Genomic DNA, 27499 nt, shown 5'->3' on the forward strand with positions numbered 1-27499 from the left:
AATATAAGAAAGATGGCTATATAAAAATCTCAAGGAAGTATCAAAAAAAGTCTCCTAAAACTGAGTTCAGCAAGGTCACAGGATACAAGATCAACACTCAAAAATTCAAGCTCGGGGTGGCCGGTTAGCTCAATTGGTTAGAACGTGGTGCTGGTAGCACCAAGGCTGCCACTTCAATCCCCTCATGGGCCACTGTGAGCTGTGCCCTCCTTAAAAAAAGAAAATCAAGCTCATTTCTATATACTAACAATGAACATGTGTAAACCAAAATTTAAAATATAATACCATTTACAACATCTTCAAAGAAAACAAAATACATAGGTAGAAACATATTTTTTTTAAATGTACAGGGTCTGTATCCTGAAAATTGCAAAAAGAAATCAAAGAAAACCTTAATAAATACATACAGACATCCAATGCTCATGGATGAAATGATTCAACATACTAAAGATGTCAATTCTTCTCAAGTTGATCTGTAGGTTTAACACTATTCCTATCAAAATCCCAGAAAGATTTTTGGAAACTTAAACAGGTTATTCTAAAATTAGGATGGAAAGTCACAGGACCTAGAATAACTAAAACAATTTTTAAAAATAATAAAGTAGAAGGAATCATTCTACCTGATGGCAAGGCTTACTGTAAAACAACAGTAATTACAACATTGTGGTTTGGCAGGGGAACAGAATCATAGATCAGTAGAATGCAATAGAGAGCCCAGAAATAGACCTACACAAATATGACCAATTAATTTTTGATTAAGGTACAAAAGCAATTCAATGGAGGAAAGAAAGCCATTCAAACAAAGGTGCTGCAGCCATTGGATACCCATAGGCAGGGGGACTATAAAGAACCTCGACCTTATATGAAATTAGCTCAAAATGGGTCACAAACTTTCATGTGAAATGTAAAATATAAAACCTTTAGAAAAAAGACAAAGGAAAAATTGGGATCAAGGACTAAACAAAGAGTTCATAGACTTGATACCAAAAGTACTGTCTATAAAAGGAAAAGTTGATAAATTAAACCTCATGAAAATTAAAAACTTTCTCTCTGTAGAGAATGAAAAGGCAAGCTGGAGAAGAAGAAAATATTTGCAAACCACATATCCAACAAAAGACTAGTATCTACAAATATCTAAGCAGCTCTCAAAACTCAGCAGTAAAAATATAAACATTGTTATAAGAAGACAGAACATACATATCAGAGAAAAGAACATACAGATGGCAAATTAGTGCACAGAAAGATGTTGTACAGCATTATCCAAAGGCAAATGTATATTAAACCCACAACAAAGTATATACCTATCAGAATAGCTAAAATTTAAAAATAGTGAAAACACCAAATACTTATGAGGATGCAGAGAAACTGAATCATTTATACTGCTGGTGGGAATATAAAATAAAGTCATTTTGGAAATAGTTCTACAGTTTCTTATAAAACTAACCATGTAATTACCATACCAGCCAGTAATTGCACTCTTAATGCATTTATCACAGAGAAATGAAAACTTATGTTCGCACAAAAACCTGTACATGAGTGTTTTGGCTGTCCCTAATAGCCAAAAACTGGACAAACTCAGATGTCCTTCAGTGGGTGAACAGATAAACAAATCAGGCTGCACTCGTACCATGGAATAGTACTCCGCAATAAAAAGGAAGAAACTACTGGTACATGCATGCAGCAAGTTGGCTGAATCTCCGGCGAATTCTGCTGAATGAAAAAAAGGTAATCCTAAGAGGTTAAACACTATAAGAGTCCATCAATATAACATTCTTTCAATGACAAAATTATAAAAAGAGAGAACATATTAGTATAAAGATGGAGTTAGCGATGAAGCCAGGGAAGGAATGCCATGAAGGAGGTGAGTGTGGTTATAAAAAGGCCGAGAGGGTTCCTGGAGGTAATAGACTAGTTCTGTATCATGTCTATAGTGGAGAATACCTGAACCTAAATATATCACTAAAGTGCAGAGAACTAAATACACACACAAGCAAATAAATACAAGTCAAGCTGGGGACATCTGAAGAGAGCTGTGGATTGTTATCAATGTCAAAGTCCCAGCTTTGATATTTTACTATTTTGCAAAATGTTACTATTGTGAGAAATTGTGTGAACAAAATCTCTCTGTATTATTTCTTGCACCTACACGTGATTCTGAAATGTGTCAAAGTGAAGAGTTTAATTTTGAAAACATTATCACTAAGAATTAATAGCAAGACATTAACTGTAATTGAAAAATTTTAAAAAGGGGGGAAGGATGGAGGTAATAAGAGGTTCAAATTTCCAGGTATAAAACAAATAAGTCATGGGGATGTAAAGTACAGCTTAGGGAATACAGTCAATAATACTGTAATAACTATGTATAGTGTCAGATGGGTACTAGACTAGTTAGGGGATCACTTCTTAAATTATATAAAAGTCTAATCACTATGCTGTACACCTGAAATTAATATAAAATACTATTGAACATCAACTGTAACCTAAAAATTAAAAGGGGGGAAATACAGGTGAATAAGAGGTTCAAAGACCACATATAAAACAAGTCATGGGAATGTAATATACAACATAGGGAATATAGTGAATAATATTGTGATAGTGTGATACAGTGTCAGATGGTTGCTGGATTTATCACGGTGATCATTTCTTTAGGTATATAAATGTTAAATAACTATGGTGTATGCTTGAAACTAATATAATATTGTATATTAGCTAAATTTTAATAAAAATCTTTTTAAAAAGAATGTTGATGAATCTAGATTAAAAAGTGCTACTTATAATACATGTCATTTCGAACTCACAATAACTGGGAGTGAGGAAGAAAGATTCTAAGTCAGTATTTTCATCCCTGCCATTTTACATTAAAGTTATGTGAACCACTGTCTCAGACCTCATTTCTGTGTTGGAGTCTGTTTGAACAACAGAAGTAAAACATTTTCAAGTGCTGAAAGATAAGAAATCTCAACAGTGATTTTCATATCAGGCAAAACTATCCTTCAGGAATGAAGGAGAATAAAGGTAGCCTCAGACAAAGGAAAACTTTTTAAAAAAATGTCACTGGTTGACCTGCCCTTTAAAAAATGGCTAAATGAAAATCTTTCACACCAAAAAGATATGATGAAGGAAGAAATCTTGGAGCATGAGGAAGGAAGAAAGAACAATGGAAAGAGCAGAGATATGCATACAGAGAAACTAGATCACTCAAACATTGCTGGTGGCAATGTAAAATGGTACAGCTACACTGGAAAACAGTTTGGCAATATTTTACAAAATTGTATTTACCATTACCATAGGGCCCAGTAACTGTGCCCTTGGGCATTTTCTCAGAGAAATGAAAAACTGATGTTCACACAGAAACCTGTACTCAAGTGTTCATAGCAGGTTTACTCCTAATAGCCAAAAACTGGAAATAACCCAGACATCCTTCAACCAGTGAACAGATAAACAAACCTTAGTACACCCATACCATGAAATAGTACTCAGCGATAAAAAAGAAAGAACTACTGATATACCCAGTCACTTGATGAATCTCAAGGAAATTATGTTGAATGAAAAAAGGCAATCCCAAAAGGTTACGTACTACATGAGTCTATTTATATAAAACTTTTGAAATGACAAAATTATAAAGAAGGAAAGCAGATTAGCGGCTTCCAAGGGCAAGGACAGGGCAGGGGTAAGGAGGGTAAGAGGAGAAAGGTGGGTGTGGTTTTAAAGGGCAATAGGTGAAATCCTTGTGGTGATGAAAATGTTCTGAATCTTGACTATGATGGAGGACATGGAAACCTACTCACGTCATGAAATTATATAAAACTGAATATATATAAACACACATAGGAATACAAATAAAACTGAGGACATCTCAATAAAATCTGTGGATTGCATCAGTGTCTATGTCCTGGTTAACATATCGTACTATCGTTTTACAAGATGTTATCGTTGGGGGAAACTGGGTAAAGTGTACACGAGATCTCTGTATTATTTCTTACAATTGCATGTGCAGCTAAAATTTTCTCAAAATAAAACTTTTAAATTTTAATTATTTAATTTTTAATTAGGAAAAGGTACTACTAGCTCATATTAAAGGTGTTAATGAATGTAGATTAAACAGTGCTACTTGTAATATGTATCATTTCAAACTCACCAAAATTGGAAGGGTTGAAGACACACTGAGTATCTTTACTACTGTCATTTTGCAAGGAAGGTGGGTTATTCACCATCTGAGTGCTGCTTGCCAGGATGGGTTCTCCTGTGGCCAACATATCTATAAGGAAAACATTTTTCAAATGCTAAGAAAAGACTTCAACATTATATTCTATATCCGATGAAATTATCCTTCAGTAATGAAGCAAAAATATATTTACAAAGAAAATCCAAAAGTATTTGTCAAAAAAACAATGTATGCTTTAAGATGGCTAAAAAACATCTTCAAACAGAAAGGATATAACAGAATTCTGGAGTATTAAGAAAGACAAAGAATAATGGAAAGACCAGAAATATGGATGCAGAGAAAAACTGGATCATTTGTACACTGCTGGCAGGAATGGAAAATGGTACTGCCACATTAGAAAGCAGTTTGTCAGTTTCTTATAAAAAACTAAGGATGCGATTACCAAAGGATCAGAAATTAGACTCTTAAAAGGGCATTCATTCCAGAGAAATGAAAGCTTGTGTGAAAGAGTGAAATGAAGCAAGATTAAAAGCTATGAATGAGTGTTCATAGCAGCTTTACCCCTAACAGCCCAAAACAGGAAACCCAGAGGTTCTGAACAAGGGAACAGATACATATGCCATGGTCTACCCATACCATGAAATACGACTCAGCAATAAAAAAGAAGGAACGACTGATATACACAGTAATATGAATGGGTCTCCAGGAAATTACACTGAGGGAAAGAAGCCAATCTCAAACACCACATGAGTCCATTTATATAACAATGATGTAGGGACAAATTATAGATCTGGAGAACAGATTTGTTGTTACCAGCAGTTAGAAACTGGGCAGGGGGTGGGAGTGGGGGCGAACGTCAACCAGAGAAAAGCGGGTGTGGTTATAGAAGAACAATATGAGGGGTCATGGTGGTGATGGAACTGTTTAGGGGCTTGCCTGTGGTAGAGGATACATGATAACATTGTATAGAACTAAACACAAACACATTAATATTAATACAAATAAAACTGGGGACATCTCAATAATATCTGTGGAGGGTATCATGTCACTATCTTGGTTGTGATAATTTTCTATTATTTTACAAGTTGTTACCATTGAGGAAATTTGGGAAATGGGAATACAAAATCTCCATAATAAATCTGTATTATTCATTATAACTGCATGTATAACGAAATTTTTAATTAGAAAAAACTGTCACTATCATGTACTAAGGATGTTGATGAATCTAGATTAAATATGTCATAAGTATCATTTCAAACTAAGCAAAATCAGAGGAATGCAGCAACATACTAAGGAAATGTTTTTGGCTACTGCTGTTTTCCAATAAAAGTGGGTAATTTATTGTCTCAGGGCTCTTTTCCAGGATGGCTTGAGCTTCTACCAACATTTCTATAAATAAAATATTTTCAAGTATGGAAAGACAAGAAATCTCAACCATGAACTCCATATTAGGCAAAACGATCGTTCAAGAATGAAGCAGATTTGCAACAACATGGATGAACCTGAAGGGCATTATGCTAAGTGAAGTAAGCCAGACAGAGAAAGACAAATACTGTATGGTATCACTTATATGTGGAATCTAAAAAGATAAAAAAGTGAAACTCATAGAAATAGAGAGCAGAATGTTGGCTGCCAGGGCTTGAAGAGTAAGAAAAATAGGGAGAGACTGGAAAAGGATACAACCTATCAGTTATAAAATGAACTAAGGGCTAAGGATGTATAACATGGTGACTATCATTGATAATACTGTATTATATAATTGAAATTTGCTTAGAGAATAGAACATAAGCGTTCTCACCACAGAACATAAACAGGTAAATATGTGAAATGATGGATGTGTTAATTAACTCAACAGTGAGAAAGAATCCTTTCATAATATATATGTATGTCAAATCATCATATTGTATACTTTAAATATATTACGATTTTATTTGCCAATTATACCCCAATAAAGCTGAAAAACAGAAATGAGCATTCAAACTGTTAAAAAAAATGAATAAAGGGGAAATAAAGACATTCTCACATGAAGGAAAGCTAAAAGTGTATCTCACTAGATGGTTTGCATTTGAGAATGGCTAGAGGAATATCTATCAGAAAAGAATGATGAAAGAAAAACTCTTGGAGCATCAAAAAGGAAGAAAGAACAATGAAAGGAGCAGAAATACGGATATGGAAAAACTAGGTAACTCATACATTGCTGTTGGGAATGTAAAATGGCACATCCTCTCTGGGAAACTGTTTGGCAGTTTCTTACAAAACTAAACATACTATTACCATACAACCAAGCATCTGCGCTCTTGGGCATTTACCTAAGAGGAATAAAAACGTATGTTTATACAAAAGCCTATACATAAATGGTCATAGCAATTTTACTTGTTAATACTGAAAACCGGAAAAAATCCAGATGCTCTTCCTCAGTGAACCAATACACAAACTGTGGTACATCCATACCATGGAATAGTACTCAACAATTAAAAAGAAGGAACTTCTGATGCATGCAACAAGTCAGATGAATCTCCAGGGAATTATGCTGAGGTGGGTGTAGTTACAAAAGGCGAAAGTGAGGCATCCGTATGGGGATGGAAATGTTCTGTATCTTGACTGTGGTGCTGGATATCAAACCTACTCATGTGACAAAATTGGATAGAAATAAATACATACACACAAAGCAATATAATTAAACTGGAGAAATCTCAATAAGATCCGTGGATTATATCAATGTCAATATCCTGGTTATGATGCTATATTTTTGCAAGATGTTATTTTTGGGTAAAGCGTACACAGGTTCTCTCTGTATTATTTCTTACAACTACATGTACATCTTAAATTACCACAAAATTGAACGTTTAATTTCAAAAACAGCTACCGCTAGCTTACATTAAGGACATTGATGGATCTAGATTAAACAGTGCTACTTGAAACATGTATCATTTCAAACTCACCAGTATTGGGCAGGATGGAGACAGATGAAGAGGCAGTAGCTAGGCCACTGTTATCTCCCAATAAAGCTGGGTAACACATTGTCTGAGAGTTGTTTTTCACGCTGATTTGTGCGTTAGCTGGCATCCCTGGAAATATAACATTTTCTTGTGCTGAAATACAAAAACTCTCAACTGTGCATTCTATATTGAGTGAGATTATCCTTCAGGAAAGAAGGGGAAATAAAGACATTCTGACACAAAGGAAAAAAATTTTAATTGTCCCTAGCAGATTAAAATAGCTAAATAAATATCTTTAAACAGAAAGTATATTATGAAATAAGGAATCTTGGAGTATCAGGAAGGAAGAAATAACAAAGGAAAGATCAGAAATATGGATGGGGAGAAACTGTATCACCCATACATTGCTGTTGGGAATATAAAATGGCGCAGCCTCTCTGGAAAACTATTTGGCAGTTTCTTATAAAACTAAACATACTATTACCACACAACCAAGCATCTGCACTCTTAGGCATTTGTGACAGAGATGTGAAAACTTATATTTAGTTTTAATAAAATTTTTATTTATTATAAATAAAACTAAATATAAAATTTATATCTAGAAGAGATCAATAGTAGCCTGGTATTAGGGATGGGTCTCAGGGGAAGGGAAGGTGGGTATGGTTGTAAAAGGGCAATAATGAGGGATCCTTGAGTGATGAAAATAATCTCTACCTTGACTGTGGTGGTGGATGTGCAAATCTAATGATGTGATAAAATGGTATAGTACTAAATATACACATGAACACATACATACCGAGACAAGTAAAACTGGAGGCATCTCAGTAACATCTGTGAATTCCATCAATGTCAATACTTGGATTGTGACACTGTACTATAGTTTTGCATGGTGTTATCATTGGGGAAAATAGGTAAAGGATAAATGGGATCTCTCCGTATGATTTCTTATACCTGCATATGAATCTTTAATTACTTCAAAATAAAAAGGGTTTTTTATTTTGTTACTTTTTTTTATTAGAGAATTCTCCAGTGGGATACCCATGGGTTTTAAAAAGAGCTGCAATTGGCTTTTATTGAAAATGTTGATGGATCTAGATTAAACAGCACTGCTTTTAATATGTATCATTTCAAACTTACCAAAATTGGGCGAAATAGAGAGAGAACAGTTAGTATCTGGGCCACTGATATTTCCCAGTGAAGCTGGGTAATGCATTGTCTCAGAGCTGTTTTCCAAGCTGGTTTCTCCTTTTCTTGGTAGTTTTATAAGTAAGTAATTTTCAGCTGTTGAAAGAAAAGAACTCTCAACCGCGGATTCTATGAGGCAAAACTATCCTTCAGGAAAAAGGGTGAAATAAAGACAATCCAAAATAAAGGAAAACTGAAAGACTCTGTTCCCAGCTGACTTACCCATATAAAAAAGCTAAAGGAAAACCTTAAAACAGAAAGGATATGATGAAAGAAGGAAATTTGGAACATTGGAAAGGAAGAAAGAACAATGGGAAGAACAGAAATATGGATGCAGAGAAACTTGATCACTCATAAATTGCTGGTGAGAATAAAAAATGGTACAGCCTTTTTGGAAAACAGGAAGTTTCTTATAAAACTAACATGCTATTACCACAGACTCAACAACTGCACTCTTGGTATTCATGACAGAGAAATAACATTTATATATATTTTAAAAACTACATGGATGTTCACAGCAGCTTTACACCAAAAATTGGAGAGAAAAAAGAAAAGGCAATGTCCTTCATTGGGTGAATGGTTAAAAACAACTATTGCATAGGGAAGACATGGAAAAACCATGCAGCAACAAAAAGGAAGGAAGTACTGATATATGCAACAACCTGGATGAATCTTCAGGGAATTATGCCGAGTGAAAAAAAATAATCCTCAAAGGTTATATACCATAAGATTTCCTTTACATAACACTCTTGAAGTGAAAAAATTATAGAGATCAGTGTTTGCCAAGGGTTAGTGGGGTGGGGGTCAGTGGGGAAGGAAAGAGTGACCTGAGAGAGGTGGGCATGGTTATAAAAGGGCAAAGTGAGGCATCTGTATGGGGATGGAAATGTTCTGAATCTTGACTGTGGTGCTATGTAGCAAGCCTACTCATGTGATAAGATCAGATAGTAATAAGTATAAATACACACAAACTACTACAAGTGAAACTGGGGTATCTTAAGAGCATCTGTGTATTGTATTAATGTCAATACCTTGTTTATAATACTTTACTACAATTTTGCAAGATGTTACCATTGGGAGAAAAGGGTAAAGTGTAAAAGGGTCTTTATATTATTTCTTACAAATATATATGAACCTAAAATTCTTTAAAAATAAAAAGTTTAATTTAAAAAATGAATTACCACTAACTTGCATTAAGGATGTTAATGCACCTAGATTAAATATTACTACCTGTAAAAGTTATCATTTGATACTCACCAGAATTAGGTGGGAGGCTGACAGATAAAGAGGAAGAACATTGGCCACCATCATTTCCCAATGAAGTTGGGTAATTCATTATCCCAGGGTTGTTGTCCACAATGATTTCTGCTATTTTTGGCATATCTACAGAAGGAATATTTTTCAAGTGCTTAAGAAACCAACTTCCAGCCATTAATTCTATACATAGTGCAACTATCCTTCATTAATGTATGGGAAACAAAGACATTCTCTCACAGGAAGGAAAACTAAAAGAACTTGTCCCTTGCAGGCTTACCGTTAAAGAAAGACTAAAGGAAAGTCTTCAAATGGAAAGAACATGATAAAAGAATAGATCTTTGAGTATCAAGAAGAAAGAAAGAACAATGGAAAGAGAAGAAATATGCATGCAGAGAAATTGTATCACATATATTACAAATGGAAGGTAAAATGGTACAGCTCTTCTGAAAAAAAATTTTAGCAGTTTCTTATAAAACTGAACATGGAATTACCATATGACCCAGAAGTGTCCTCTTGGGCATTCATCTCAAAGAAACATAAACTTATGTTTACACAAAAACCAGTATATCACTGTTCATAGAGATTAACTTATAATAGCCAAAAACTGGAAATTTCTCATATGTCCTTCAATGAGTGAGCAGATGAAACAAATAGCTGTACATCCATACCACGGAATAGTACTCAACAATAAAAAGGAAGGAACTATTGATACATGCAGCAATTGCTATGAATCTCCAAGAAATTGTTTAGCAAAAAAAAAAAAAAAAGAAAAAGCCATACCTAAAAGGTTATATAGTATTTTATTCCATTTAAATAACAATATTCGAGTGACAAAATGATAGAAAGGGATTTCAGCTTATTGCTTATCAGGGGTTAGGATGGGGCAGGATAGGAGGGAAGGGTGACCAGAGGGAGGTTGTTGTGGTTACAAAAGGACAACATGAAGGGCCCTTGGGGTGATGATGGAAGTGCTCTGTACCACAGCTGTGGTGGTGGACAGATACACTGACGCATGGAATAAAACTGCATCGAACTACATACATGCATACATACACAAATGTGGATTTAATCAATGTCAGTATCCTGGTTGTGTTATTTTGCTAGTTTTGCAAGATGTTATCATTGGGGGAAATAAGTAAAGCATAAATAGAATCTCTGTGTAATTTCTTACAACTACACATGAATGTAAAGTTATCTCAAAATAAAAAACTTAATTAAAGAAGAGCTATGACTGTGAATCTGGTGAAATGGTGGCATAAATAAAAATGTCTAAGAGAAGTCTTAGCCAGAAATAATAAAGTCTTGGGTATCTTCAAGAGTAGTCTATGTTGATAAATAAGAAAAAGTGACTTATGAAGGAGTATTCTCCCTTGGCAAAAATTGCTCAACAGGCAGGCAATTAGTTACTAGGGGCCTGAAAGGTTACATTTTTCATTAATATTTTACTTTGTCAAATGAAATTCTATGTTATGTAGTATTCAAGAAAATAAGGACTCTAAAAATCTTGAGCTATCTATTCCTTGTGAATAACATGGACAATCATTTACCCAGTGTTTGCATTTAGGTCATGGTAACATATGTGAGGTTTATTTTCTTTCCTTTTTCTAATATGTCTACATTTCCCAAATGTTCTTTACTATGCATATGTTACAGTTTCCCACTGGGTTTTTTTTTAAATTACAAACAATAAAATTTATTTTAATCGTGAAAAAAAAAGAAGAGCTACCACTGACTTGCATTGAGGATATTGGTAAGTCTAGATTAAACAGTGCTACCTTATATTATGCATCATTTCAAACTCATCAAAATTGGGAAGGATGAATACAGATGAAAAAGCAGTATCTTGACCACTGTCATTTCCCAATAAAGTTGTGTAATATATTGACTCTGCTATTTTCAAGGTTGGTTTGTACTTTTCCTGGCATTTCTATAAATAAAAGAGTTTCAAAGGTTGTAGTACAAGAACTCTCATCCATGAATTCTATACTGGGTGAAACTATCCTTCAGAAAAAAAAGGGAAATAAAGATATTCTCACACAAAGGAAAACTGAAAAATTTTGTCCCTAGTAGACTTAAAGAAATGTCAAAGGAAATCTTCTATCAGTAAGGATATGATAAAAGAAGGAATCACAAAGCATCAGAAGGAGAAAGAACAATGGAAAGGGCAGAAATACAGATGCGGAGAAACTGGATCACTCATACATAGCTGACAGGAATATAAAATGGTACAGCCACACTGCAAAACAGGTAGTATCTCATAAAACTAAACATGCAATTAACATATAACCAGCAATTGCACTCTTAGGTATTTATGCTAGATAAATGAAAACTTCTGTTTACAAAAAAAAGAAAGAAACCTGTACATGAATATTCAAAGCAGCCTTACTCCTAACAGTCAAAAATGGGGGGAAAAACGAAATTTTCTTCAACAGATGAACAGTGAAACTATGTCAGATCTATACCATAGAATACCATTTAGCAAATAAAAAGGAAGGAACTTGGTTTAATCTCTAGGGACTTACATTGAGTGAAAAAAAGCCAGTATCAAATGGTTACATACTATATGCATCCAACTATACAACTATTTTGAAGGGACAAAGTTCTAGAGATGGAGAATAGATCAGTGGTTGGAAAGAATTAGGGACTGGGGGATGGGAAGGGCAGGGCCACCTGAGCGTGATGGGTGTCCTTATAAAAGGGCAACACAAATGATCCTTGTGATAAAATGTTCTGTACTTTCACTACGGTGTGAACAAACCTTCTCACGTGATAACATTGCATAAAACTAAATGCAGAGACACACAAATGAATACAAGTCAAAATGAATAAGATCCGTGGATTACATCAACATCAGTATCCTGGCTGTGATATTTCAGCGTAGTTTTACAAGATGTTACCATTGGAAGAAATTGGGTAAAGGAGATCACTCTGTTATTTCTTACAACTACACATAAATCTACAATTATCTCAATACGTATAAAACTTTTCATTGAAAAATAAAAGCTATCACTAGCTTACATTAATCTAGATTAAAGGATGTTATTTATAATATGTGCCTTTTCAAACTCACCCAACTTGGGAGAAATGCAGAGAGATGAAGAGGCAGTGTCTGGGCCCATGCTCTTATTCACCATTAAAGTGGCGGAGTTCATCGTCTCAGGGGTGTTTGCCAAATTGGGTTCTTCTTCTGGCAAAACTGCTGTACGTAGTGCTGGAGAAGCCTGGACAGGTGAGATAACGTGGTTGTAATAAATATGGGGGTGGGGCAATGTGGGTAAGTGGTGGACTCTCCCTGAGGACCAGCTGCAGCGATTCAGGGAGTGCGGTTGATGGAAGAGACATTCCTATAGGATTGGTCCAGGCATGGTTTTCCTGCCTTTCTACTGGTCAAGATGAGCTACAACCTCCCTGCCCAGGGTAAGAGAAAAGAATGAGTTAAGCTCTTTTCTTTGGTTCCTGGACTTTACTTTCCCCATGAGGCATACGATAGAAACTTTTTTGTGTAAATCCAAATGACACAAATGTAGTATAAATCATCTATGAGTAAAAATGAAAAAGTTGGTAAAAACATTAATACCTATTTTCCTTGCAACATCATTTTCCACAGTTAAGGATAAATGCTGAATTTTTATTGTAAGGTTTTTATTCCTATTCAACCCTACATTTTAATTGCACTTTATATAGTATGGTTACAAACGTAAAAATATTCAGTATCATCATTTCTCAAAACTAGACTTGACCATTCTTTCAACAAAGGTTTAGTCCCCCATCTGCTGCTAAACTAAGTATAGATCAGACTTGCTAATCTCACAGTTATTAGTTCTCTCTACTTCTAACTAATTGGGATCTTTAAGAACTAGGGGTTTATCAAAGTAGTAAAAATATTTTTGTAACACTTACACTGTTTGGCAACAGTGGTTGCTCCAAAGACTGTTGTATTTTTGAAAAGAATCCACAAAACTCGTTAACCTGCACAGTCATGCTTTTCATAAGGTCTTGCATACGCTATGACAATAAAAAATATTTTAGTAGTTTCTATTTCAAAATAAAAGCAACATATAAGAAAATAGTAGTATGCCAAATTTTAACTGCTAGGAACAAAGAAAAGTTCTCAAGCCGTCAGAAATTTCTCATTTCTCACTTGATACCTGGTTGCTGGTGACACAGAGCCCAGCTGGCTGACACAAGGAGCCCCAACCTCCTATGCAACTATTCCATGTCATTCAGGCATTTTAAGAAGCTTTAATTCTGGAAAAGTAAATGTACTACAATTCCTAGAATCCATCACATTTATGATGGAGTCATTATACATCAAGGAAGGTACTACTTAAGAAAGAAATTTTCAAATTTGCTAAAAGGCCAAAGAGTCTCTTTCCTTATGATGACGGCATGAACGAACATGCAGTAAGAGTTCCACTGAAAGAACAGTGAGCCCAATGTAACAGATGTGACTGTTGGCTTCAAAATATTTTAACATCATGTAATCAACAATCAAACTCATAATACCGTTGAGTACACGTCCCCTATATGCCAACCAGGTATGTGACTGATAAAACCTGAGAATACTTGAAATAGCCAGAAGTTTCATTCATTCATTCCAATAAACATTTATTGAGGTCCTATCACCTGTCAGAACTACTTTGCTAGATGCTGGAAATGTGGACATTGAGGGGGGAAAAAAACAGCTATCCTAACAAACTCCCATTTTAGCTGGAGAGATAGACAAGTAAAGAGACGATTTCAACAGAGAAAGTGACCAGAAGCCTGGAGCAGTGGTTCGCAAAGTGTGGACCGTGGACCAGCAGCTTCAACATGACCTACTAGCTTGTTGGAAATGCCAAATCTCCCACCCCAGACTTAATGAATTGGGAACTCCGAGAGTGGAGGCAGCGAGCTTCGTTTTTACAAGCCCTCCAGGTGATTCTGATGTCCCATCAAGTGCGAGACCCACTGGGCTACAGCACTGAGGTAAATAGTGCAGGCTCTAGGGGAACACACTTGGGCTCAAATACTACAGTCCTGCCACTTACTGACTCTGTGACCTTGAGGACTAAATGGGTGCTATAGTATTATGTTCATACTAACAGAATAACAGTACTGCGTGATGATGGGTCCAATAGCACTCTGTCATCTATTATTATCATTATTACCAGTGCCATGACACAGGTAAGAACAGAGGCTAAGAGTGCATAGAAGAGCAAGACCTAACACAGGCTGGCAGTCATGGCAGGCTTTTCAGAGGAGAAATCTACACTGAGAATTAAAAGATGAGAAGGTATTCACTAGTTAAAAATGCATGGAAGAGCATACAGCACAAAAGGAACAGTATATTCAAAAATACCCAGAGAAAACAGGAAGTCAGATATTTAGACAGTGAACATAAATGACATTCAAAGAGCTAGGTTACTAAGGGAAGGAGAAAGAATGACAGCTAAAGAGGGATAGGAGGCTAAAAGGAGTGACTTTGTTTTTAACTGTGGGAGAATATGCCGAGAGTGATAAGACAGAGGCTGAAGATACAGGAGAGAAGCATGATCAATGAAGGGAGGTGTCTGAGCACAGGGATAGATGGTCAGATGCAGAAACCAGTGAAGGTGTTAGCCTTACAGAGGAAGACATCTCTCCCATTTGAATGGCCGGGAAGGAGGTCAGCAGAGGGATGGATCTCAAGCAAGTTTGTTGGCTGTGGGGAGAGGAATCAGGACTTGTTGGGATTTCTGCTCCATGCCCTGCATTTTCTCCATTAAACAAGAGGCAAGGATTGGGGTGTCTGGAGCTCATGGCGGATGGAAGAGGGAGCTGACTAGAGAACTGCTGAAGGATTACCCAGCAGTAGACGGGTCCCAGCAGAGGTCCTCCCCTCTGCTTCCCAGCCTGGCCATGGCTAAGTTTTTACTAGAGGATGCTGGGCCAGGATAAGAAAAGATGGAAGTGCTGCACCATGTGGTCTAGACTGGTAAGGAAAGGAGTTGAAGAAAAGAGAGTGCCCGCACATTAGGAGAGATATAGTGGATCCCTTACGCTCCATTTCAGGGCTGTGACTTTGGAACCTGAGCATTTCTTATTATAGATGCTATATCCCACCACATCCTGCACAATTGCTAAGAAGGCCTTGGCAGAGCAGTGTCCCTAGGTTGTCATGGATGCTTATGTAAGGCAGGCCAGGAATAGCCCTGTTCAAAATCAGAACCCCTTCTCTCCCCCTCTACGGCCCACCCTCTGTACATCCTTCCCCAGAAGACTTGGTATCTTCCCTTTAAGCATTCCACTTCTGCTCTCAGTGATAACAATGATAAAGACTCGCATAAATACTCTACTTTTCAAAGTATGTTAGCTCATTTTACTCAAGACACTAGATATGCTAAGAAACATTTATTTTTTTGTAAATGTTGATTACCTCTAGGGTATACAGCTCACAAAATCCTTGATAGTTACATACTTCTATCAATCTCTACCAACATGCTAGTTTTTATAAAATCTCCTCAAAACTATGTAAGATATACTCTTGTAAAAACAACGGTAGGTTGCCATTTTGTTTCAACTGAGATCTCTTGACATGCATTTAAATACTAAATGATATGCACATACTAAATTTTACCCAAATTAAACTATTTTCTTTAAAGATTTTTATAGGAAAAATTAATTCAATATAGAGCAATCTAGATGAAAGAGACTTAACGTTTGACCAGTGATGGGATGTTGTTTTTTTTTGGGGGGGTTAGCTACAATATCCATATTTTTTATTTCATATTTTTATTATTTCAACTAGGAATGCTATTCTAATTAGAATTTCTTAATATATCACAATCATACAGAACTTAGTATAGCAAAATGTCTATTAATAGTACAATGGCATTAAATGAGGTAAACAAAATTTTAGCTCAATGTTTTTGGAAAACTACATTTAAGAAACAACACTGATACCTCACAGAACAGTTGGAGTTCCTTAAGTTGGTTTCGATGATTTTCACTATGGATACAGCCACATGCATTGTCCTCCTATTAAAATCATAAAAATAGACAGTTAATGCGTCATAGCACTAGGAGCCAAATAAGTACTTGAAAAAACTATTGATTTATCTATTTTAATTGCTTTTCTTTTTCACCTACATTCCAAAAAGATTTCAGAAGTCTTATAAAACAGAGATAAAGTAAAACCAAAACCCACATTCATATGAGAAAAAAAAAAAGAGCTGCTTAAAAGGGAGAATAAGGAAAGAAGTTATTATATAAGAACCTAGGTTTAATAAAAGCTAGTGAGTATCAGTATGAATACACAGCTTATAATAGATATAAAGACTGTTATAGAAATATAAATTTATGTGTACACATGGATTAGTATACATACATTTATTTCCTAGTTCTGACACAAGAGTAGCAATGAACACATCTAGTGTCCAAATCTTGGTTTCTAAGTACCATGCTCCAATAAAAGGAACCAGGGCTCCTTGGAGAGAGGTGAATTCCAGAGCTGGGGCAGGGAAAATATAAATGAGCCTGAACATCTTGTGATGTCAGAAAATAAGAAAGTGCTCAAAAAAAGTAGAGTCATGTCAAAAGGCCACAGGAGCCAACTGGAAGGAGCTCCCAATAGCCAACTCTAGAAAATCTGCTCAGTAAAATAATGTTAATATTGTACTATTAGTCATAAAACATAATAAATGTCACTAGTTCATATTAATATAAAATATATAAATAATAAATAAATAAATAAATAGGGGAGAAAGAACAGCTTGTCCTTACAAATGAATTCCAATGAATAAATACGAAGCAATGAAGGAAACAGTCATCATTAGGCAAACACCACAGTAGTGAATATTGTAGGTAAAAACCATGAGCTAACAACTCAACTTAGTGGGCAAAAAGTTGAGGAGAAACAGGATATTAGCATAGTCTCAAAGTGTCCTCCTACTCAAGATATTTATTAATTACAAAGGGAAAAATAGTAACTTTACAGTGGAAAAATTCAAAAGACACCATGTTAACCAAGTAATCAATGTTAACATCACCAGTAAAAAGATATGTGGACACTATTTACTCTGATATGATTCAATGAGGAGACAACATCTTTTGTGTGTTCTTGCCAAAAATGCATAATCTGACTCTATTCAAGAGAAAACATCAGACATACCAAAATTGAGAAACATTTTACAAAATAACTGATGAGTACACTCATCAAAAACGCCAAGGTCATGAAAGACAAGGAAAGAATGAGGAACTGTCACAGACTGGAAGAAACTAAGGATACACAACTAAATTCAATGTGGGATACTGCACTGGATGCTGGAACAGAAAAAAAGGGCATGGGGGAGGAGGGAAATGGTGAAATTCAAACAAGGACTGTAGTTTAGCTAACAGTACTCTATCAATGTTAATATCCTGGTTTGGAAAACTGCACTGTGGTTATACAATTACCATGATTTTAAGTTATACAGGTAAGTTAACATTAAAGGAAGTTGTGTGAAGTGTATTCATGAGAATTCTGTAACATTTTTGCAACTCTTCCATAAATCTAAAATTATTTCAAAAATTATAAAAACTACTGAAACGGTTCAAAACTGCTATGGATTTCCTATTAGATTAGGAAAATAAAATGATTAAGTGTTCACTATCTTGTTAGGTGCTCATTATTAAGGAAGCATACAAATTCATAAGAGAAATATTTCTTGAGCTCATGATTTCAGAGTAACTACACAGTATATGAAGGCTGAAAAGAAATTTAAATCATTTTCTTTATGATATTAAATACATATATATACATATATGTATATGTATTTGGCAGTTAGCAATTAATATTACATATTCAGTCTGATATACATTTATTAATGACACTTTCACCTTCTTCACAATCAGGTATTTATATTCATGCCTAGGGAAGATTTATCAATAAACTAAAAGGAAATGTGAAAGAAAGAAATGAAAGAAAAGTTCAGGACTTCAATTTCACTTTCAAGCAGTGCCAGAGGCCTGAAGGACCTCTGCCCATTGCAAATACTACAACAGCATGAAAAGATATACTTGTAGAACTGTTTACTCATTAACCCAACTACACTTAAGGCACCATTTTCCATCAAGCTTAGCCCCTTATGTACTTCAGGGTAGACAGACTAGTCTTCTGGTAATCTGGCACCAAAACGACTTTAAAAGCAAGTATTTCTGACTGCAAACAAAGAACCAAATGTTATATGGCTTTTGATTTTCAAATAATCCAACAGTGACACTTTGTGGACAAAATAGGAAACACTTAAGCACCTACTTTTTTTAATAAATTAATCTCTCAGACACCATAAATCCTTTTTTGTAATAAAACAGGGAATAAATAAGTAAATAGACAAATTATTACATTCAACTATAATAACTCTTTAGTCTAAGTATGAACTGCGGACTACACAAATAATTTCAATATAAACATAAGTTGTTATCAATAATATCTTTGTTTAAAAAATTATCTGAATTGGCCCTGCATTATAAATTTATTAGCAAAAATTATATGGAATTATAATATAGATTAGTAATTACAAAAACAATATTGCCATCTTACCCTTGTATAGGGCTTTATGCTTTTCAAAGTGCTCTCACATATTTATGTTAGAAACCATGACTCTTGGTAGGCAATTAACATTATCCCCAAAGATGAAAATATTGGAGCTGGCAGAAATTAAGAGAGTTGCCTATACTAGTTAGGTGGTATTACTATTCTTAATCTTATGTAAGGAAATAAATGCATTTTCTGTTAAGCCAAATTATATATAGTTTAATAATCTATTTTATTCAAGTTCAGAGATGAAGAAGCATAGCGGAATATGATGGAAACGTAAAACAGTACAACTACTTTAGAAAACTGTTTGGCAGTTTCTTATAAACTTTGATGTACTTCGTGACCCAGTATTTCCACTCCTGAGTATACACACACAAAGAGACTTCCATAATAATATTCATAGCCACTTTACTCATAACAACTAGAAACTGGAAACAACCCAAATGTCCCTCAAAAGGAGGATGGGTGAACAAATTATGGATATTCTTACAATGGCATATTACTCAGCAATAAATAGGAATCTCCAAAACGTTATTCTAAGGAACAGAGGCCATGACACAAAACAGTTCACACTGTATGATTCTATTTATATGATGTTCTATAACAGGCAAAACTAATCTACAATGGAAAAAACATCAGAATGGTATTTCTCCAAGGTTTGGGGGGGATAGGGACTTACTAGGAAGAGGCATGAGGCGAATTTCTGGGATGATTAAAATATTCTTTATCTTGATGGGGTGATGAGTATACATATTTGTAAAACTCATTGGCTATACACTTAAGATCTGTACATTTGACTGTATGAAATTAAACTCAATTTTTTTAAAAAAAGAACTAAAACAGAATGAAAAAAATAAAGATTTTCACTTTACTATACAAACCTCATCATCCTTCCCTGGTATAGATAAATGTCCTTTTTTGTTCAACGGGGCAAACTCCACTTCTGCTGAATTGGGGTTACATCTTTTTAAATTTGCTGGATGGTTCATTTGTGAAACTCGTTGGTTATCTAGCCCTGCTAAACCTTCAGCTTCTGAAAAGCAACACATAAAAAAGTTACTTCACACACTTACGACCTCAATAAATTTACTATGGATATGTTCTCAGAATGCCAACTCAAACAGAACTGGAGTTCTGGCTGAATGTTAGAGAAAACAATTTATTTTTGTAATTTAAAAAAACTGATTATCTAAACTGGCTCAAGAAAAAAATAGAAAAACTCAACAGACCTGTAACAAGTAAAGCGATTGAATCAGTCACCACAAACCTCCCAGCAAAGAAAGGCCTGGACCAGAGGGCTTCACTGGTAGATTCTACCGAAAATTTAAAGAAGCATTAACGATAGTTCTTCTCAAACTCTTCCAAACAATTGATGCAGAGGGAACACTTCCCAACTCATTTTATAAGGCCAAAATTACCCTGATACCAAAGCCAAATAAAGATACTACAAGAAAAGAAAATTACAGGCCAGTATGCCTTATAGATATAGATGAAAAAATTCTCAACAAAACATTAGCCAATCTAATCCAATAGCATATTAAAAGGATAATTCATCATGATCGAGTGGGATTTATCACAGGAATGCAAGGGTAGTTTAACATAAGAAAATCCATCAATATAACACATCACATTAATAAAACAAAGGGAAAAAATTACATGATCATCTCAATTGTTGCAGAAAAGGCATTTGACAAAATCCAACACCATTCCATTATAAAAATTCACAGAAAACTAGGAACAGAAAGAAAATTCCACAAACAGATAAAGATTATTTATGAAAACTTACAGCTAACATCGTATCAATGGTGAATAACTGAAAGCTTTCCCCCTAAGATTTAGGAACAAGACAAGGATGCCTGCTTTCACCACTGCTATCAACATTGCACTGAAAATACTAGCCAACTATTAGGCTGTTTAATGCTACTAAATAGTACACTTACAAATGGTTAAAATGAAAAATATGATATATGTATGTTTTACCACAATAAAAAAAATTTACCTGACCACCTTTACTGAATCTCCTATTCTAAATTTTTCCATCAGATAAATAAAAGGGATCAGACTATAAGTATTGCTCTGAAACCTCTTTTTTTTACTAAGCATGCATTTGCCTTTCCAAATCAATACCTTTAGATATACTGCAATCATTTTAACAGCTTCGTAGTTTCCTATCATGAAGATAGGCCATGATTCATTTAACCAGTCCCTGATTCATGGATATTCAAATTACTTCCAAAGCTTTGCTGTTGCAAGGAACACTGCTGATCAGTCCTGCACTCCTGCAAGTAGTTTTATGGGACAAATTTCTAGAAGTAGAAATGATAACTCAAATATATTCACATTTGAAAATTCTACACTGGTTCATTCCCACTAAGGAGTACTGTTGGAGTCAGCCAGATGTTCTATAATACACTAAGGAAGTATCCTGCTGGTCCTGCACATATTTTTAGAACCAGAACAAATGACAAGTGGTCAAATGAGTTTTGGACATCAGTTAGATCAGGGTTCTGCAAACTGCCTGCAGACCAAATCTACCTTGCCACCTGTTTTTGTACAGCCCACGAGCTAATAATTTTCTTTTTACATTTTTAAATGATTAAAAAACAGAAACAAAAGAATATTTCATGAAATGGAGAATTATAGAAAATTCAAATGTCAGTGTCCATAAAGTTTTACTGAAACACAGTCATACTCATTTATTTATATATCAGCTGTTTTTAAGCTTCAACAGCAGAGTGGAGTAGTTGAGACAGAGTCCTTATGGCTGCAAAGCCTAAAATATTTACTATCTGGCCCTTTACAGAAAGTTTGCCAACCTCCAATCTACTCAATAACATTTCAATGTTTTTGTGGGGTTTCTTTTTTTTTAAATGAGTTTTCCTGGGGAATATTGGGGAACAGTGTGTTTCTCCAGGGTCCATCAGCTCCAAGTCATTGTCCTTCAATCTAGTTGTGGAGGGCGCAGCTCAGCTCCAAGTCCAGTTGCTGTTTTCAATCTAGTTGCAGGGGGCGCAGCCCACCACCCCATGAGGGAATTGAACCGGCACCTTGTTGTTAAGAGCTCGCGCTCTAACCAACTGAGCCATCCGGCCGCCCTCAATGTTTTAAATAGGAAACCCAATTCTCTAAGCAAAGGACAAAAATCAAATTGTCATGTAGCTAATGAAAAAATGTTCCAAGGGGTTAATGTCTCTTGACTCTGTATGTAAGTGAGGAGATGAATGGCCTCACATTTCCTTCATCAATGTGGTTGAGAAGCAACCATTGGAAGGACAAGTAGCTACAGCAGTTCTGGAAGCAGGACTCTACTTTTCATGGACTCTTTTTTGGATACTAATGTACATAGTGCTGTGTTTTTAATTTCAAGTTCCAATTGTTTATTGCTGGTATATACAAAAGGGATTGACTTTTGCATATTAACCTTGTATCCTACAATCTTGCTGTAATTGCTTATTAATGCCTAGAGTTTTTTGTTGTTGTTGATTCTGAGATAGTCCACATAAACAATCGTGTCATTTGTTCTATGCACTCTTGAGCCAAGCTGCTTTTCCCATAAGTTCAGCTTTAGCTTTGCCACCAAACAGTTATAATTATAGTTGCCAGGTAGAAATAATTTCTCAGAGACAGAGAACTTATCCTCCCCAATGCTTTCTTCCCCACCCCCTGCAGAGCACAAATGGAAAAGGAGACATGACAAGGCTTACATGAAGGAAAAATGCAAGCACAAGTAAACATTGTGACATTACTATGAAGCCTGGCCCTCTGCTAATAACTAATTAATGTAAAAGATATAGGAATATTTCATCAATTTACTGGAAAAGGGGACCAGAAGCAAAATTTCATACTGGGGGGAATTTAACAAAATTACCATGTGACATTTCGGATGGTGGCTGATAGTTGCCACTGCTGCCTTGAGAATTTGGTTGTATGGTCAGCACGCCATTGGCGGGAACTGTGTCCTCAGCAAGCTCTGTTTCAGAATCTTCTATTATCACAACATCACTATTGTTGTCGTCGTCACTGTCATCAATAGTTACCACAACATAATCTAAGAATAAGCACAGAGAAACTTTAGGGTAGATACCACAATAAATAAACAGCTTCTATAGGAAACCAGCTTATAAAGTTATGGAGTGTTTAAAAAACTTATTTTAGCTGAAAAATTACATTAAATATTTTCATATCTCTAATCATTGCAAGCTAGCTAAGAAATCAATTGCTTAATATGAAGCTTTGAGATATATATGTATGTTTATGCAGATGTATACAGACATATATAGTATTATTTCTAGTACTTCCGATTTTATAGAACAATACATTTCTTCTCATTTAAAAAACATGACCACCTGGCCCATTCGATTTACATGTTCAATGTATGTTTCTAACTTTTAAATGATACAACTTATGTTACATAGCCAAATTTTGTGGGGATCATGAATTTCCAGACTTGTTCTCTAAAAGGTTATATTAATCTTTATGATAATAAATAATGCAGAAGTAAAGTACAAAAGTAAATGTTGTTGTGAAACAAATTAAATTCAATTTTAATCTCACAAAATGTGAAAGAGGTGGCCACAAATAAACTAGATGTGAAATATCAACTCAGTAAACCATGTTAATGAATACGAAAGAGTACATTATGCAAAATATATGATATATTAATGGGCTTTATTTCTTAAAGTTATCCTGAAAAAAGAACATGTTTAATCTTGAAGTACTACATTGCATATAACTTGGATTCAATATATTTATTTTAAAAAGGCCAAAACATTAAAATAAAGTAATTAGCTAGTGTGAGGGGGTGTGGTGGTGTGAAAATGGTACTAAATTGGGAATCACACGATATAGGTTCCAATTCAGGCTCTAGAGCCATCCAGAAATATGACCTTTGGGCCAGATACATCTACTTTTTTGCCTCTGTTTTCACATCCATAAAACATGAAGCTGGGGGCGGAGAGTTGCTGCGAACGCCACTTAACAGTCTTCATGGAAAAAGATAAAACATTAGAAACTACCTAATTATCTAAACAAAAGGGAATTAATTGGTTAAATAAATTATGGTATTTCCATATACAGTCTGAGAGTCTTGGTCCTTCCTGGACTCCTACCTCCTGCAACAAGAAAGAGAACGGATAAAGGATCAACTCAGTCCCAGAAAGTCAGCACCAAGTATTCAATAAGCAGCCAAGAAAAGCTCACACGCGCTGTTATCCTGGGAGAGGCTGTGGAAACCACCCCAAACCACCCACAGAAGCGCCGCTGAAATTTGCGGCGGCAAAGTGCAGACTTCCCACAAGGGGTCGTGCTCAGCAGCGGGCGTGGTCTGTGCCCAGAGGCTTTGAAAAAAAATTCAAGGAAAAAGTGCGCAATACCCGCAAGCTCAGGAGCCGCCCGCTAGAGGGCGCTAGGAAATGGATTGTGGTTGCGCATCTCAGGAGCAGAGAAGGCCGAGATTGTTTCATGGCCACTAGGGGGGCTCCTGGAAAGAATTAAGGCCTTCCTGAAAGGGCTGCAAGGGAACCAGGCACTGCTTCTCTACGGGCTGGTGCTACGAGCCCCAGTATCACCTCAAAGCCCTGGGACGCCGTAAACTTCAGAGATTCCGCGAGCCCCTGGGACGCCATAAGCTCGAGAGACGCCTATGAGCCTCTGGGACACCTCAAACCCATGGGGGCGCCATGAACCTGAGAGACGCTTCGAGCCTCTCGGACGCCATGCGCCCCCGGGACGCCATGAACCTGAGAGACGCTTCGAGCCTCTCGGACGCCATGCGCCCCCGGGGCGCCATGAACCTGAGAGACGCTTGAGCCTCTCGGACGCCATGCGCCCAGGCGCCATGAACCTGAGAGACGCTTGAGCCTCTCGACGCCATGCGCCCAGGCGCCATGAACCTGAGAGACGCTTGAGCCTCTCGACGCCATGCGCCCAGGCGCCATGAACCTGAGAGACGCTTGAGCCTCTCGGGCGCCATGCGCCCAGGCGCCATGAACCTGAGAGACGCTTGAGCCTCTCGGACGCCATGCGCCCCCGGGGCGCCATGAACCTGAGAGACGCTTCGAGCCTCTCGGACGCCATGCGCCCCCGGGGCGCCATGAACCTGAGAGACGCTTCGAGCCTCTCGGACGCCATGCGCCCCCGGGACGCCATGAACCTGAGAGACGCTTCGAGCCTCTCGGACGCCATGCGCCCCTGGGACACCATGAACCTGAGAGACGCTTCGAGCCTCTCGGACACCTCACGCCTGTGGGATGCCATGAACCACGAAGACAGGGCGAGGCTCTGGGACGCCTCAAGCCCGTGGGGCCACCATGAACCCCGGGGAAAACACGAGTTCCTGGGATACATCAAGCCCCAGAGACACCCTGGACCCAGGCCCAGTTCCTGTCCACCACACCTGCTGTTCCCATATGGGCATTGACCAATCGGGGGATGACGGTCATGCCTTGACCGATGACCAGCTAGGTGGGCTTGGTACAATTCCTGTCCACCTTTCCCCGGACGGGGTGAGAAAAGAGGCAGAAACTAATGGGGCAGCTTCAAGGAGGGTCACTTACTCTGTTCCTTAGACATCGTGAGGCAGGAGACCTGCTCTGAGCTCCTCGGGCTCGGCGTAGGCACTGCGGTTGGAGAGCGACGTTGCACACGGCCCTACTGCGGCCGACTGAGGCGCCAAACAGAAGACGCGCGACTTTTACCGCCTAAGAGACGCTTCTGCAGCTGCGCAATAATAGCACCTTGACGACCTGCGCAGGCTGGGGTGGGGGTGGGGAGGCCGGGGAGTGGGGGATGGGCATTGGGGGGGCAAGGACGACTACAGATTTAGCACCTTGCCTCCCTCACCTTCTACCTATATTCATATATTTTTAAGTGTACTTTAAAAAATAAAATGTGAACCAGTAGCCACCAGTGTAATTCCGCCATTCCGAGAATGCTCTTCACATATATAACACATCATAGAAAAAGTGTAGAATGTAAGAGTTTGAGTTCAAATTTTCTAATGTTTTCCAGGTTGCATACTCATGTTCAGTGCCAGCTTTGGGAACAAATCAAAATAATCCAAATTTTAAAATGTGCCCCTAATAAGGCCTACTAAATCCATGCCACCCTGCCCTTCCACTGCACTGCTTTCTACTCGCTATTTTCCAAACAGCCATGTACTTCATTCCTCCATAAAATAATAATATTTATGATTTACCAAGTGCTCACCACAAGCCAGCCACTTAATGTTTGACCTTATGTGGTCCTCAGCATTGTAAGAAGTCGATATTATTGTCCCATTTTAAAGATGAGGACACTGAGGCTTAGAGTTTAAATTGCTCGAAGCCACATGGTTAGTGGCAGAGTTATGATATGAACACCCATAACACACACACACACACACACACACACACACACTGCACAAAATCACATCCCCTATGTTATTCTACCTCCTACTCCATTGCTTCTGGGAATTTTTCACATCTTTCAAAGCCTGTTCCAGGGCAACATCTGTTCTAATAATATCTGCACCAAGACACTTTCCTACAGCTCCCTGGTAAGAATGAGGAACTTCTCTAGGATTCCACGGCAGGTTACCTTCACCTCCTTTTAGCATTTAAATCACTTTGCCTGATATTAGAAATCTTTGTCGAGCCAGTTTTTCCCCAGAGCAGCCCTGAGCATTTGGAACCAGGTCTCATACTTGCAGCCAGCCAAGCCTGCATTCCTGGCCGGCTTCGAGGAACAGATCTGCTACAGGGAAGGGCCGACCGGAGAGACCAAGAGAATCCAGCCTCAGCTCCCAGATGAAGATGGTGATAACAAAGATGAACGGTCCCAAGGGGTGGTTTTTTAAAAAAGGTTACCTGTCAGTTGAATAAGTCATGAAAATTAAAGCAGAAATAAAGGCTGCCAAAGCAGATGAAGAAACAACATCAGCTGATTGAAGAATCATGTATCAAACACCAGTCAAGCGTTCCCCAGATGAAAAATATTCAAGTTTAACAGTAAGTTCAAAAAAGAAGAAGACATATGAAGATGAAATAAATAAGGAGGACTCATTTAAAGGGAACTCACAAAAGCAAATCAAAAACATTAGCCTCTTTTGACGGTGAAGATGAAAATAAGTGTAAACATTTTGGACTTAGTCTTTAAGAATATATGGGGGACGGTTGAAATACTTTCTCCTATTATAAAGATAATACAAATTCATTATACAAAATTTAGGAAATACAGAAAAAAATTATTTAGTAAGATAAAATCTATGGTCATCCATAAATACCTCTTGGACTTGAAATGCTCACTCTGTAGACATTAACTACTATTAACATTTTATTATTTCCCATGTGGGGTGTGTGTATATGTAAATTATATATTTTTAACAAAATTGGAAAAAAATAAATCTTTGTTAAAACACACCTCTCCTAAGTTCCTGGA

General features: G+C 36.8%; 1 protein-coding gene and 1 pseudogene across 1 annotated transcript in view; one reads left to right on the plus strand and one right to left on the minus strand.

Moving 5' to 3' along the window:
- The window catches only part of BEND2 (BEN domain containing 2), a 38980-nt gene extending 13326 nt beyond the window's left edge, over positions 1 to 25654 (minus strand). The window contains 9 exon segments of the mRNA XM_074324081.1: positions 2799 to 2906; positions 4139 to 4214; positions 7052 to 7233; positions 12617 to 12767; positions 13447 to 13551; positions 16471 to 16545; positions 19966 to 20117; positions 22953 to 23132; positions 25639 to 25654. Coding sequence (XP_074180182.1) covers positions 2799 to 2906; positions 4139 to 4214; positions 7052 to 7233; positions 12617 to 12767; positions 13447 to 13551; positions 16471 to 16545; positions 19966 to 20117; positions 22953 to 23132; positions 25639 to 25654 — 1045 coding nt within the window.
- Positions 25655 to 25870: 216 nt separating this feature from the next.
- Positions 25871 to 27217, plus strand: LOC109460214 (uncharacterized protein KIAA1143 homolog; annotated as a pseudogene).
- The last annotated feature ends 282 nt before the right edge of the window (positions 27218 to 27499 follow it).

This window comes from Rhinolophus sinicus, chromosome X, assembly GCF_036562045.2.
Source record: "Rhinolophus sinicus isolate RSC01 chromosome X, ASM3656204v1, whole genome shotgun sequence".
NCBI classification, from domain to species: Eukaryota; Metazoa; Chordata; class Mammalia; order Chiroptera; family Rhinolophidae; genus Rhinolophus; species Rhinolophus sinicus.